The 13,257-nt window shown below is 38.2% G+C and overlaps 1 protein-coding gene across 1 annotated transcript; it reads right to left on the bottom strand.

Annotated features, from left to right (window-relative positions):
* Positions 1 to 3,377: 3,377 nt before the first annotated feature.
* On the bottom strand, positions 3,378 to 10,743 carry LOC101487439 (corticotropin-releasing factor-binding protein). Its single transcript, XM_004547073.5, has 7 exons — positions 10,606 to 10,743; positions 10,363 to 10,450; positions 9,430 to 9,587; positions 7,927 to 8,137; positions 6,596 to 6,750; positions 4,178 to 4,298; positions 3,378 to 3,886 (listed from the first exon to the last, which is right to left on the bottom strand). Exons 1-7 carry the CDS (start codon positions 10,684 to 10,686, stop codon positions 3,732 to 3,734), a joined length of 969 nt encoding a protein of 322 aa, XP_004547130.3. The 5' UTR covers positions 10,687 to 10,743; the 3' UTR covers positions 3,378 to 3,731.
* Between the last annotated feature and the right edge of the window lie 2,514 nt (positions 10,744 to 13,257).

Below are 13,257 nucleotides of genomic sequence, written 5' to 3'. Positions count from 1 at the left end.
ACAGGGCCTCGGTCTCCTGGTGACATTGTGATATATATTTGTGTGTCATCTGCATAGCTGTGATAGTTTATTTTGTTGTTGTTTATAATCTGTGCCAGTGGGAGCATGTAGATGTTAAACAGAAGGGGTCCCAAGATGGAACCTTGGGGAACTCCACATGTGATACTTGTCTGCTCAGATGTGAAGTTACCTATTGATACAAAGTATTTCCTGTTTTCTACGTATGTTTTGAACCAGTTTAGTACAGTTCCTGAAAGACCTGTCCAGTTCTCCAGTCGTTTGAGTAATATGTTGTGGTCAACTGTATCAAATGCTGCACTGAGATCCAGTAAAACTAGGACTGACATTTTTCCACTGTCTGTATTCAGACATATGTCATTGAACACTTTGGTCAGAGCGGTTTCAGTGCTGTGGTTCTGTCTAAAACCTGACTGGAAGGCATCGTAGCAATTATTCTGTTTTAAGAAGTAACTGAGCTGTTGAGAAACTGCTTTTTCAATGATCTTACTTAAAAACGGGAGATTTGAGATCGGCCTGTAGTTGTTCATTTGTGTCTTGTCAAGATTGTCCTTTTTCAGTATAGGTTTGATTACAGCAGTTTTTAGTGATTCTGGAAACACACCTGATAATAAAGAAAAGTTGACGATCTGTAACAGGTCTGACTCTAAACTCTTTGAGACCTTTTTGAAAAAACTTGTTGGCAGGACATCTAAACAGCAGGAGGAGGAGTTCAGTTGACCTAAGATGTCCTCCAGGTCTTTGCTGTTAATAGGGTGAAACTGTTTGATGGTGTTTAAACAGTTTTTTGGTGGACACAGTACATATCCTGGATCTGCTGTTGATGTACCAATTGCTTGTCTAATTTTTTGGATTTTTTCAGTGAAGAATTTGGCAAAGTCATTGCAGGCCATGGTCGAATGAAGTTCAACCATGAGACAAAACGTTTGATTAAAAACAGCTTTGCTAATTGAAATCATGTTAAATTTTTCTCAGCTGGATTACATCAAAGGGACAATTAAATGTGATCTCTTGTATGTTTTCAAATTGTATAGACATAAATTAATATATGAAGCTTCTTTTTAATCGTTCAAATAATTAGTGATATGAGAGCTCTCCGTTAACGTGCAGTAAATTATTAGCAAAACAATAAGTGATGAACACAAAACATAATTTTGCTGAATGACCACAATGACCACAGATAGAGGACACTGTTCACTGCTCACCAACCTGCCTGGTGTTTTATTATCATAGCTCACAAGTCAGCGGCCAGAACTGTAAAATATTATCTAAGTACAAAAAGACTGAATTTCTAGTTTTCAAAGCTGCTGCTGCTGCCACTGAAAACACATGTAAAATACAGGAATGTTTATATATATTCTCTTACAGGATTAAATAGCAGTTCATTAAAAGTCTATTCCCACAGATACAAGCTACACAAATAAAGTCCCCAGCGTTCCACTTCAAGGTCTGTGTGTATATTTTTAAAGGGTCTTTATAATAGGAAAAAAATTCAATGTTATGCTACAAATCACATACTGTTGAGAGCATCTCTTTGGGAACAGATCGAGACAGGGAAGGAAAGGAGGAGGATACTGAATAGGAGTGACCGATTTTTCTTGTTGATGTGTATTCATTAACCAGTCCCGTGTAAATAATATCTTAAATAAACATTACTCTCTCATTTTCTTACATCAATGTTAATAATAATATAAGCATGCCTCATTCTGTAAAGGGTCACACGTCATCCACAAGGACTTGTGACGCATATTAGCCTGACAAACTCATTTCTAGTCCACGATGATAGGCCACTAAAATTACATTACGGAGTATTTGATGCTGATGTGCATAAAGCTAGAAAGAAAACAAAACATCTGACTATTTTCCTTTCAATGGCACCCAAAGTGCATTTCATTCTCTAATGAAGGCTGAAAATTGCAACAGATCGAGCGAAAAAAAGACATCCGCTGGTTAATTGAATCATCACAGCTGAGCAGGTTTGAGATTAATTCCACGTAAGGAGAAGATCAAAAGAGAGCCACTCAGAAGGATGTCGAGACGAATAAGAATGCTGAGGCTTGTGGGATAATCCCATTAAGAGCTGCACATTCATTCAGAGTTATGATCCACAGTTGTAGGTATAGTATGTAAGAGATTAGGGTTAAACAGTCAGTGACGGAGAGTGGTCATACTTTTAGAAAAATGTGGTGTTATAATTCTATGCTGTCTGTATTAATCCCTTTTAATTATGAGCATCGACGAACCACTATGAAAGCTGTTTTAGAGTTTGCATCTGGAGCAAATTGGATTATAAAAAATAGAAGAAGTGCATGCGTCATTGCTTAATACTGATTGCCAGGAACATAATCTTAATGCTGAAATGCTCATACATGTTCAAATTGCTGTCATTTAAAGGTATATCAAGGACATCTCTGATTAAAATGCAAAGATTCCATCTAGACTTCATGTTTTTTTTTAGTTTTGATATAAGGTGGTGTATCTGTGTGCAGCAATATGAACATTTTACTTTTGGACATAATGTACATTAGTGTATGCTAAAGAAATACATTTTTCACTTGCAAGGATCAGTGCCATCCATCTATGTTTATCTATCATCCGTTCAGTTCAGGGCCAGATGTGGGGTAGAGCCTCTCCCAGCTGTCATAGTGTGAGATTTGGGGTATATCCTCAACGGGCCACCCGTCCATCACAGGGCTAACACAGAGAAGCAGGCAACCATTCATACTCATATTCACACCTATGGCCAACTTATATGTCTTTCAACTGTGGGAGGAAAAAACCCACGCAGGAAGAGAGGGTGTTTGCAAACTCCACCCAGAAAGACCCAGGCTTGCCGCTACACCAGATAGTGTGGTTGCAGGAGATGGCTGCCCTTCTGTGAACCTGGTCTGGTTTTGCTGGAAGTTTCTTCTTGCTTAAAAGGAGTTTTTCCTCTCCACTGTCACCAAGATCGTGCTTACTTGTTGGTGTTTTCTCACTAATACTGCAGGGTCTTTACCTCGCAGTATAAAGTGCACTGGAACTTCTCAACTGCTGTCACGATTCAGTGCTACAATAAATTAACTTGAATTTAATTGAATTAAATTTAATGAAATGCAATTCAAGTTCACGTCACTTAAATTCAGTCTCACAGAAACTCATAAAAATGCAGTAGCTCATAATCACTCTATGTATTAAGAGCCTGGCCAGATTAAAGCATTTCTCTCTTCAGCTCTAAAGAAAGTAGCATTAATCAGTCAAATGGATGGATGCCACAAAACATGCCAGTAAAGCAAGCCCTGAGGGAATATGCAGTTATATAATGAAATCGAAGTAGACCTGGAAAAGGAGAGCTGCTCACAAAAACAGTGAAAATGTGCTTCATCATGCAGTTCATATTTATTTCTTAAATCGTCGAGGCAATATAAAGAAAAGAGGCAGCAGGGATGTCAAACCAACTAAAAACCACAAACAACAAATTTTAATGACAAATAATTAAAAAGGAAAAAAATCCACTATCACCCATAACTTTAAGGAGAATATTCTTTTTAAATAAATAGGCTATGATCAAAGCTAACATAATAGCTTAATAAAATATTTGGCAAATACAATACAAAATACTTACTAATACAATTAGTTAAATGTGACACTTTCATTAAAGTGGTATTTTTTAACAGAGAGATGAATGACTGTGTGTGCTCACAAGTGTACATATGCGTATGTGTTGTGACATCTTATTCCACAGTGCAGAAGTTTTCCAAACTGTTCTCTCGGGCCTTGGGAAGCTCATTGTGTTCCAGTAGTTGGTACTGGAAGGAAACACGGTTGATATAGTTCCCACTGGACACGAGCCTCACCACTGAGTTATCACAACCAATCTTCATCTGGGCTGAAGGGCCACAAGGAGAGGAAAACACATACTTTACACTCTACCATCCAAGAATTTTTGTTCTGTAGCCAGCCCTACTTACTCTGGTTACATTGGCAGCAAAAACATTTACTTTGTATCTGTATTGCAGTATTTTTACAAGTAAAAACAGCAAATATATGTAAACATAAAATGTGAATTGCATTGGATATTTCACTATGTGGGATGTTTTTATTTTGTAGGACTCTTTTACAGCACATCATAATTACTAGTAAAAGTGTTTCTTGGACACAGTGATGGACACAGACTCACCGAGTCCACTGAGGGAGAAACAGAGGTCGGCCACAGGGAACATCTTAGAGGTATCCACCCCATTCCCTCCCAGCAGCTCCACATAGTCACCTGACCCTGAGCAGCCAGACCACGCCAGTCTCTGTAAAATAAATGATCAACAAAATATTTTGATGGTGAAGTCCAGATAAAGACTTTACTTTGTTACATAGAAAACTGCCATTAAAACTTCCTGTGGAGCTCTTTGGACCAATAAAAGTACTATATGTTAACCTGGAAAAGGCCAACCAAGTGGAGATGTGATTCCAGTGTTTCATGGTTCTCTATTGAGCAGGTGCTTGTAACACAATGAAAAAGTAATACTGCAAAGGATTCAAATGAAATGACTTCATTTGACTGAAAAATGTTTACACAAACGATTTTTGTAATATTTGAATTTGGAATACATACAGTTTTCCTCAGAATTTAAACAGAGGCAGTTAACAGGATGTTGTTTTTCAGATATTTAAAAATGAATATTTTACTTTATTAATTTATTATTTATTATATTACACCTTTATGAGCATGCTTTGTACCACTTTTCTCCTTCCCTTATTCATAGAGAGTTGCATTTCATGTAATAGCTTTTATGACTACTCATTACTTACTATTAATTAAGTAATTAATAAGTACTACTTATTTATGTTTTTTTTTTCCATTAACACATTTTCCATTACACACTTCAGCTCTTGTTAACGTTAGTTAACCTCACTTTTCTAATAGTGGAATTGTCATTATAGCAGAAATTGTAGTAATCTGGGAGCCTCTGCTTAGCGTTCTGGTTCTACCAGACACCAGAGAAGCTTCTCTGCATTGTTGTATTTATATGTAATGTATTTATATATTTGTTTGTTTATTTAACAGAGGCTCTGTCAAGCTGCACAGAGTAGATGAGGAGGGCAGGACATCAGGCACAGGAATGTCACAGAAAATCTGGTCAGTTTTCAAAATAAAAGATCCCGTGGAAACTACACCCTCTGCCCTTGCAACACTCTGTGTGATTTGAAGCACTTTACCGAACAAAACTGTGTAACAGATGAAAAGTCAAGGACATGGTGTATTTCAGGGGTAAGACTTCGATATGACTGGTAAGTGCTCTGCTGTGTTCACCTGCTAGCTTTTTTCTAAAATTCATAAACTGTTATTAAAAATGTTTATTAGACTTATGGTTATTATTTTTGACTCCATTTGTCATTACTATTCCTTATTTAACATTAAAAACTGAGGATCATCTTCAAACATTTAGTATGAGGGTTTAACATTATAATCTACACACAATGAATAATATTTAGTTTAGCTAAAGTGGTTTGCTAAAACTCTTCCATCTATTAACCACAGTGATGTTTTCATTTAGTCTCATTAGACCATTTGCCATTGAGGATTTATTTTCTGTTTTCTTTTTTTCCACCTATTGGAGTGGGACTTATGAACACAGAGTAATTTACAGTGGCAGTGAGGCTCAGCAGCCAATTTGCCAAACATAACACTGTTTTTGGATGACTCTCCAAAATCCTGGATTACTTTCAATGACAATATTTTCAGTTGACTGTGGTATAATATCAGCATGTGGTGAATGCAACAGAAAATTGGAAACTATCCTAATAGATTCTGGTATGAATAGAATGGTCATCCATCTGTAATAGGACTAACAAAGTGAGACGGTGGACCAATCACATCATTCATGATATAAAATCACCAATTAACCCAGTTGTTCTCAAACTTTTTCTGGCATGCCCAACTTTAGTTTACATCCTTTTCCCTTAGTCTTCCATGCTCCAACTGCAGTGGCTCTGTTCTGAACCCGCCACACAGTTGGAGGACCACTGGATTAACCTAACCTACCATAACATACTTTTGAGCCTGAATACCTGAAGAAAGTCCTCTCTGGCACAATGAGAACATGAAATTCTACACTGAAAGGCTTCATTCAAGCTCCAGGCTTCACTTTAGTTTCAGTCTCATAACTGTTTGTTTTTCCATTTCCTGTGTTCATCAGCTTCCCTCTAGATGTAGGAAGATGACATCCCGGTGCTAATTACGCCTACTGAGCTCTGATCGATCAGTTAAAGTGATTTCCCCATTACAGTTAGGAAAATGAAATTAATAAATCTCTGTAGTTAAACAATACTTTATTAAATTAAAATAAAATTAAAATCAAAATTGCCAAGTACTAATAAAATTTGTGTGATGACATAGACAAACATGCAAATATTATTAATAGCTTTAATAAAAAAAATATATATCACACTCTGAATGCGTTTAAAATGTCCAGCTGAAGCTAAAGGTCTATTTAAAGTGTCAGAATTTGGCCTCAGTAAGATATTTATTTCACAGAGAAAAGAAGATTGTGTGTGTGTGACTGTGGGCACATGCATGCGTGTATGCATGTGTGTGATCTACCTGTGGACTTAGCTCATTGCTTTTGGCCTGCCCCAGGCTGAGTTCTGTCAGTCGGATCTCCACGGGGTAGATGATGGAGAAGCTGCAGTTCTTGCGCTGATGTGGCATCACCATGGTGAAGCTTCCCTCTGGACTCTGAGACATGATGTTACAGGCTTTCCACACGAACAAATCGACACATGCACAGACAGGAGAAGAGATTTCACATTTCTAGTTCTCCATAACCTGAGAAACTCATTACTGACACTTCACGTCACAAAGAGGACAGAATCAGCGGGTGGCAGCTGGAAAGGAAATCCAATTCTAGTTCTGATCACAGAACTGAAAGAAAGAAAGAAAAGTGAATTCATAAAAGCATTACGGAAAAGGGAGTCTGAAAATGCTGCCACTTTGTTCTTATTGTTCCCTTCACATTTTTGTTGTAAAGAAACCGAGCTAATCAAATGTGAAGAGAGACGTTTGAATTGTTAATTAAACAATTAAATGTTGTATGTGTATCTTTTACATCCAATTTTTGGTAAGAGCCACTATCACAGTCACCATCTAGCTTACCATTGGTAAATATTACCCATCAGTAACGGTTACCTTACCATTTTGATCATTCATTCATTGTTACTTTTGCTTTTCCTCCATCAAACATTTATACATATCATTCAGTTTAAGTCAGTCTAAACTGTAGACTGTGGAGCTAGTTAACAATTTCAGTCGTTTATCCATACTTTTATATAGCTGTTAGCTCCATTCTGTTTGCCAGCCAAACTTTTAGATTTAAGGAATGTTCTAGAAACACTCTGACTTTTATTATGTATTAAATGAGTAACACTGTTATGTTGCATGGAATATGTGAGGTAGCTTTATTGTCACTTTGATTAGATCATATATAAGGCCTAAACTGCAGACGGTTGCACTTAATGGTGAACAAGGGGATAAACCACTGTTAACCTATAAATAATTAATTGAAACTGCTGGGGTTTTTTTTTTGTCTGCAGCCTTTATTTCCTTGTCTTTGTCTTACAGCCAGACGGTGACAGTTATGTTTCTTGACACAATGTTAACGCTGTGTTTGTCAAACAGCTGGAAAACAGGTGCATCCTTCTCACTCAATTCGTTACGCTCGCTCTTGGCCTTGATTAAAGCTCGACCAAGCACAAATGTCCAGGAAGTACACTCATGCGTGCACACAAATGTACCCCTCATTTCACAAGACATATAAAAAAAAATTTAAAAAAAAATAACACAAATCTTTTACGCGAAGACTTCAAAGTGTTTTAATGTTTGGTTTTAGATGTTTTGGCCACAAACTGATCTTAGTGATGCATAACAAGACTCACGGAAAGGGTTGTATAGTTTCTTGACAGCGAGGGTGAAGCCACTAGCAGGGCTGTGAATGCGAAAGAAGATCATGGCAACATTCTGAGAAGAGCGGCTGGTGGCTCCTGGTGCTGTGGAGGAACAGTAGTCTGTGTAGCGCTCGTAGAGGGGTAAAGGATGGTCCTGATTGCTGGGGAACTTCTCTCCCTTCAAAACCCAGCCATCAAATATCTTGAAGAGGAACATATGATATGTAGTAAATACAAAAATTAATGCCTTTACTTACTTAATTTCAGCACACTTATTCCACACCTTCACATACAAAACATGAAGCAGTGTCTGAAAATACAAGGCATAAATTTTTAAAATGTGGAAGAAGCCAAGGACAGCTAGCATGTCCAAATTAAGCTGTTAACTATATGACTAAGAGATAACTCATCAGCTTTATGTAAGAAGCCAATTCGCTTTTACAGAAAGAAACAAGCAATCTAATTGCCAAGATTTTTCCCCCTATATCATAGGTGTCAAACTCTGGCCCGCGGGCCAAATTTGGCCCGCAGCCTAATTACATTTGGCCCACGAAGCCATACCAAATTACTATCAGAGCTGGCCTACTGGTATTATACAGCTAATATATATATTGTTTAGTATTAAGCTTTGCTTGTTCCATATTCAGTTTTTCAGCAAAACGTGTTTGAGCACATAAGAAAAGATTCATTCTTATATCTGGAGGAATAAATATATTTCAATAAATACTAACGTTAGCCCGCAACTTTGTTCCAGTTTTGAATTTTTGCCCACTGTGTATTTGAGTTTGACACCCCTGCCCTATATGTTTCTTTCTTGCATGCTGACAGCAGTAAGTGAACTGGAGTCACATTCCTGGTTTGTGTGCACAGACTTGGTCAAATAAAAATGATTCTGATCCAGTGGGTTGGTGAAAACAAATCTTTGTGTTTTCTATTCAACTTAAGACATGAATCATCATGTTTTATTGGGTAATCCGACATGCCATACAGCACATTCTACACTACTGTGCTGTGAATAATATTTAATTACAAGCATAATCCAACATGAATTTCATTCTAAAAATATTCTGTAAATCTCATGTCTTAAAATGAGGTGTGCTGTTTTGTTTTATTGAGCACATTAATCCTACTAATATTTACACAAATCTGCTCTTGGTTTCTAGATCACATGCATGTAAACCTAGGCTTTATGAAATTCTAATGTCCCCCTTTCCCTATGCCATGAACTGAAATCTGCACTGGCAGGCTTGGCTTCAGAACTAAAGCCTTCTCTTCCCACTCTTGCTCTGAGTAATGTGACCAATGCAGAAAGCATCCAGTGTGGTGTTTGGCCCTTAAACGCCGCCTTAACCCTGTTTGGCCTAATTTCAAATGCACAGGAAGAAGATGAAATAGAATTCAGAGTTTAAACCGAAAAAAGCCTTGGAGTCCCTGCCTTTCACTTAAAAGAGGGGTTGGATATGTGTGGGGGCTATTTTTAGTGTGTGTGCCAACCTTTATGAAGTCTCCAGCGCTGCAGTCGATGCTGACGTCAGACAGCTCCAGACTGATGACTTCACTGGGCTCAGCTATGATGAAAGCTGCACATGCCAGCTGTGGCTTTGATGCCACAAAGGTGAAGAGGCCATCAGTGGCCAGCATGTCCAAGCATCCTACAAACCACACACACAGTCAGTTTTCCATTTCAGACCAAAAATACATTTAAATATTCTAGAGACTAGTACTTAGAGCTTTTCTTCCCCAGCTGAGCACCCAAAGCACTTTTTATTACAAGTCTTATTCACCCAAACTCATTTTTTTGGTCAGCTCAGGGTTCAGCATCATACCCCAGGATACTTCAACAGGTAGAATGGAAGAGTTGGGGATCAAACCACTGCCCTTCCAAGTGCTTGACAGCCCATGCTAACTCCTGAGCCACAGTTGGTCCCTAAGCCCAACTATAACAACTTTTCGCCTAACTCTTAAACTTTAACTTACGTTAACTAACCTTCGCCCAGTCCCAAACCTACCCTGACCACACCAAGTAACCAAAGTAGAATTAAAGATTAAAAACCAAACTGGATTGGTCCCCATAAGTGACTATGAAATATATACACCCCCAGAATACAGGTGAGGCAAACACACATATGAACACACACACACAGCCAGATACATTACATTACACATATATTGGGTTCAGAAAACATACTGGATTTGAGTTTAGTCTTAATAATTTCTCATGAGGTCAAAGTGTTACTCAGAGGACAGCATCAGTTTTCATTTAAAAATGTTTGCTTGGATTAATGCATGAATTATCTAACGTGTTTAGTAGCCTATGTTCTAATTTCTGGTGCACTGGTGCATAAATAAACATTCACCCAATTACTGTTTTAAATCCAGCAATTGTTATAATTCGGTGATTTAAAGCTATTTTTAAGCAGTTCTTACTGAGAGGTCGGCGGAAAATAAAATCCTCTGATTCTCTTTTCTGGGCCAAACTCAGCAAAGAATATAATCCATCTGAGGCTTCGTTGTCCTGAAAAGAAGAAGGAAAACAAACAAGTAAATACAAACGAACAGAAAACCTAAGATTTCATCTCTGGGCTGCTCATAAAAACTTGACAGACATGAGTTCAGACTGCCTCACTTGATCAAAAATTCCACTTTGCTCGACTACAAACGTGACCTTACCTCGATGTAGCGAGCGAGCCCCATCCTTAATGAAACGCAGATAAGAAAGAGAAACAGCTGTGTGCGCAGAGCCACCGACATGCTGAAGTGCGTCTCTCGAGGAGTGTGTCCTGAAGCTGAGGGGAGAATAACGGAGCTGCCTGTGAGATCGCAGCTTTTATAGCAGCCCAGACAGGCAGGCAGGCCGACATCAGAGGGTTAGTGACAAACATTTAGCCGTGCGGACTTAAAAATGACTTTGATAATGAGTGAATAAAAGCGGTCATTCAAGGCTGTTTTTAGGGAATTCAGATGTTTAGAAACTAATAATTACTGCGTATGAATTCATTGGAGGAAATGCAATACTTGAAACATGTCACTCTTTATTAAAATCGCTACACAGCTTAACATTGAGTAGACAGGCTAACATAGTGCTTTGTGGTCAATTTGGTGACTCTTCATTGAAAAATAATAGCTCGTGGGACATATTTGAACTGCCAAATACTGTTGGTATTGATTCTTCAAGTCTCAGGAACACTGATAAGAGGGATGAACCGTATTTTTTCCCCAAAGGATATTCCCTCATTTGCTGTTTTGATGGCCATGGTGGTGCTGGAAACACATTTGTCCAGAAACTCTCATTGTGTTCAGTAAGGTTGAAATCTGTTAACTGCTCCAGCAAAACTGAATAATTCACGTTATTTACATTACAAATAAGTCCTGCTGTGACATCTCTTGTGTTGTCACCCTGGATGGGACCACTCCCATAAGGATAGAAATGATTCACTATAACTGCATAACTGGGTAGGTAGGATTACTAGGATCACTCCGAACAACTTTATTTTGATTTGCAGTGATCCTTAACTCTAAGGAGAAAAATGCACTCAAACAATGATAGCAAAATACTCCTGAGCTATTACAGAGGTTATGGATCCCCCTTACAGTGGAGGTCAAGCATTCATGCCTGTACCAGTCTCTTTCTGTGCGTCACATTTGCCCTGTGACGTGATGAACGATGACTCATCTGATACCACTTCTCCCACATGTGTCTCTAGACCAGTGCCTCTGGGTTTTGCACCACTGAACTCTTCAGTGTGCATTCATCTCTGTAATAAGGATCGAAATGAATCTTAATACAATACGACTCTATTTTTTGATGGACTCTTCTTACTGACACAGTCAGGAGGAAGAACTCCCGCTTTATTTTTACTTGCATATCACACTAATGCAGGAGCATCACAATCATCAAATAGGCAATGTCAGACCAAATATTCTGTGTTTCTGTAAAATTTCCATAGATCTAAATGCTGATGTCACTTCACCATTCCTATGAAAACACCTGTTAATGGAATAGGCTATTTGACTGAAGCACCTGCCATCTGTGCCCCAACAATAAGCCCTCTTATAAAGTCCCTTCGATATTTTCCTCTTGCCATCTTGATACAAAAGCAGAACTGAATGGGCCTGCTCTGAATTTTTATAGATGACTGGATGTTAACTGCTTAATTGTATGGTGCAGTGGTCCAGGGTGGAAGCATCTGCACTCTCCACTTTTTCCTGCAGTTTGTCACACAAATGGATATATTGAGACTTTGGCGGAGAGAAAATGAACCTCATGCGCTCTTTTATATATACACTTTTCGGACATGAATGCTCAGATGTCCTTTGAGATACTGAATGAGTCAGAGTTTATGCAGTGCCACTCATGAGTCAACCTTCAGCTAAAGAACCACTTTCAATTTGGTTTCAGTCTATTACATTTGCCTGACATTTGGGCATCGGGGAGCACAGAACTGCAGTGGTTAGTGCTGCTACCTCACGGTGACATTGCCATGAATCTTCTAGCTTGGTTTAGAGTTTTTCTGAGCATGTATGTTCTCTCTGTGCACCTCAACAACCTCTCACAGTTCAGTGAAAAGCATGTTAAAGTGTTCACTGATCCTAAATCGAGTTTTTTATTTGAATTATGAGCTGAAGTGTACTCTGACAAGTGGGATAGGCTGGAGTTACTGCTTATTTTGTGTTTTATCCCCATTTCCAAAATGCTGCATTTAAGTACAGTAATTTGATTGCATGTAAATTTTCGATGCCATTGTGTTGCATACGTTCAATGTAAAATGTTGATGGAATTTGGTCGAAAGAAATTTACTTGATTGATAAACACTCAGTTTATACCAAGCATCTTTTCCATAATGATTAATTATTTGAATTAATACATCTTTGATTCTATATAAAGAATCTTTTCTGTTCCTGCTTCTGCTTTCTGATCAGCAACTTGTGGCCTGATGGGACTAATATGTGCGACAACTTTTGACTCACTTGCTGGTTACTGTTAACTCATTCACTGCCATTGACGTCTATAGCCGTCAATTGCAGTGAATGAGTCAATGGGTTTAACTCATTCACTGCCAATGGCTGGCAGTGAATGAGTTAAGACTTAAGAGACATCTGTGACAACTGTGACAACTATCTTTTTAAGGACGTGTTTTAGCTCCCCGTCTCTAATAAAGGAATAGTGAGGAAATGAGGTGTTTCTCTGCAAGAAGTCTGAAGTCTGACTTACTGACTGAGGTCAGTTAGTCAAACACTCATCAGATTAGAGAGGATAATTAGAGAGAGGATGATTTTTTATATTTCACATAGCAGTTTGATAGAAGTTTGATAAAAGGTGCT

The sequence above is a fragment of the Maylandia zebra genome, linkage group LG12, assembly GCF_041146795.1.
Source record: "Maylandia zebra isolate NMK-2024a linkage group LG12, Mzebra_GT3a, whole genome shotgun sequence".
NCBI classification, from domain to species: Eukaryota; Metazoa; Chordata; class Actinopteri; order Cichliformes; family Cichlidae; genus Maylandia; species Maylandia zebra.
The sequence above is the reverse complement of the archived record's forward strand: the minus strand, read 5'-3'. Positions and strand labels throughout refer to the sequence as shown.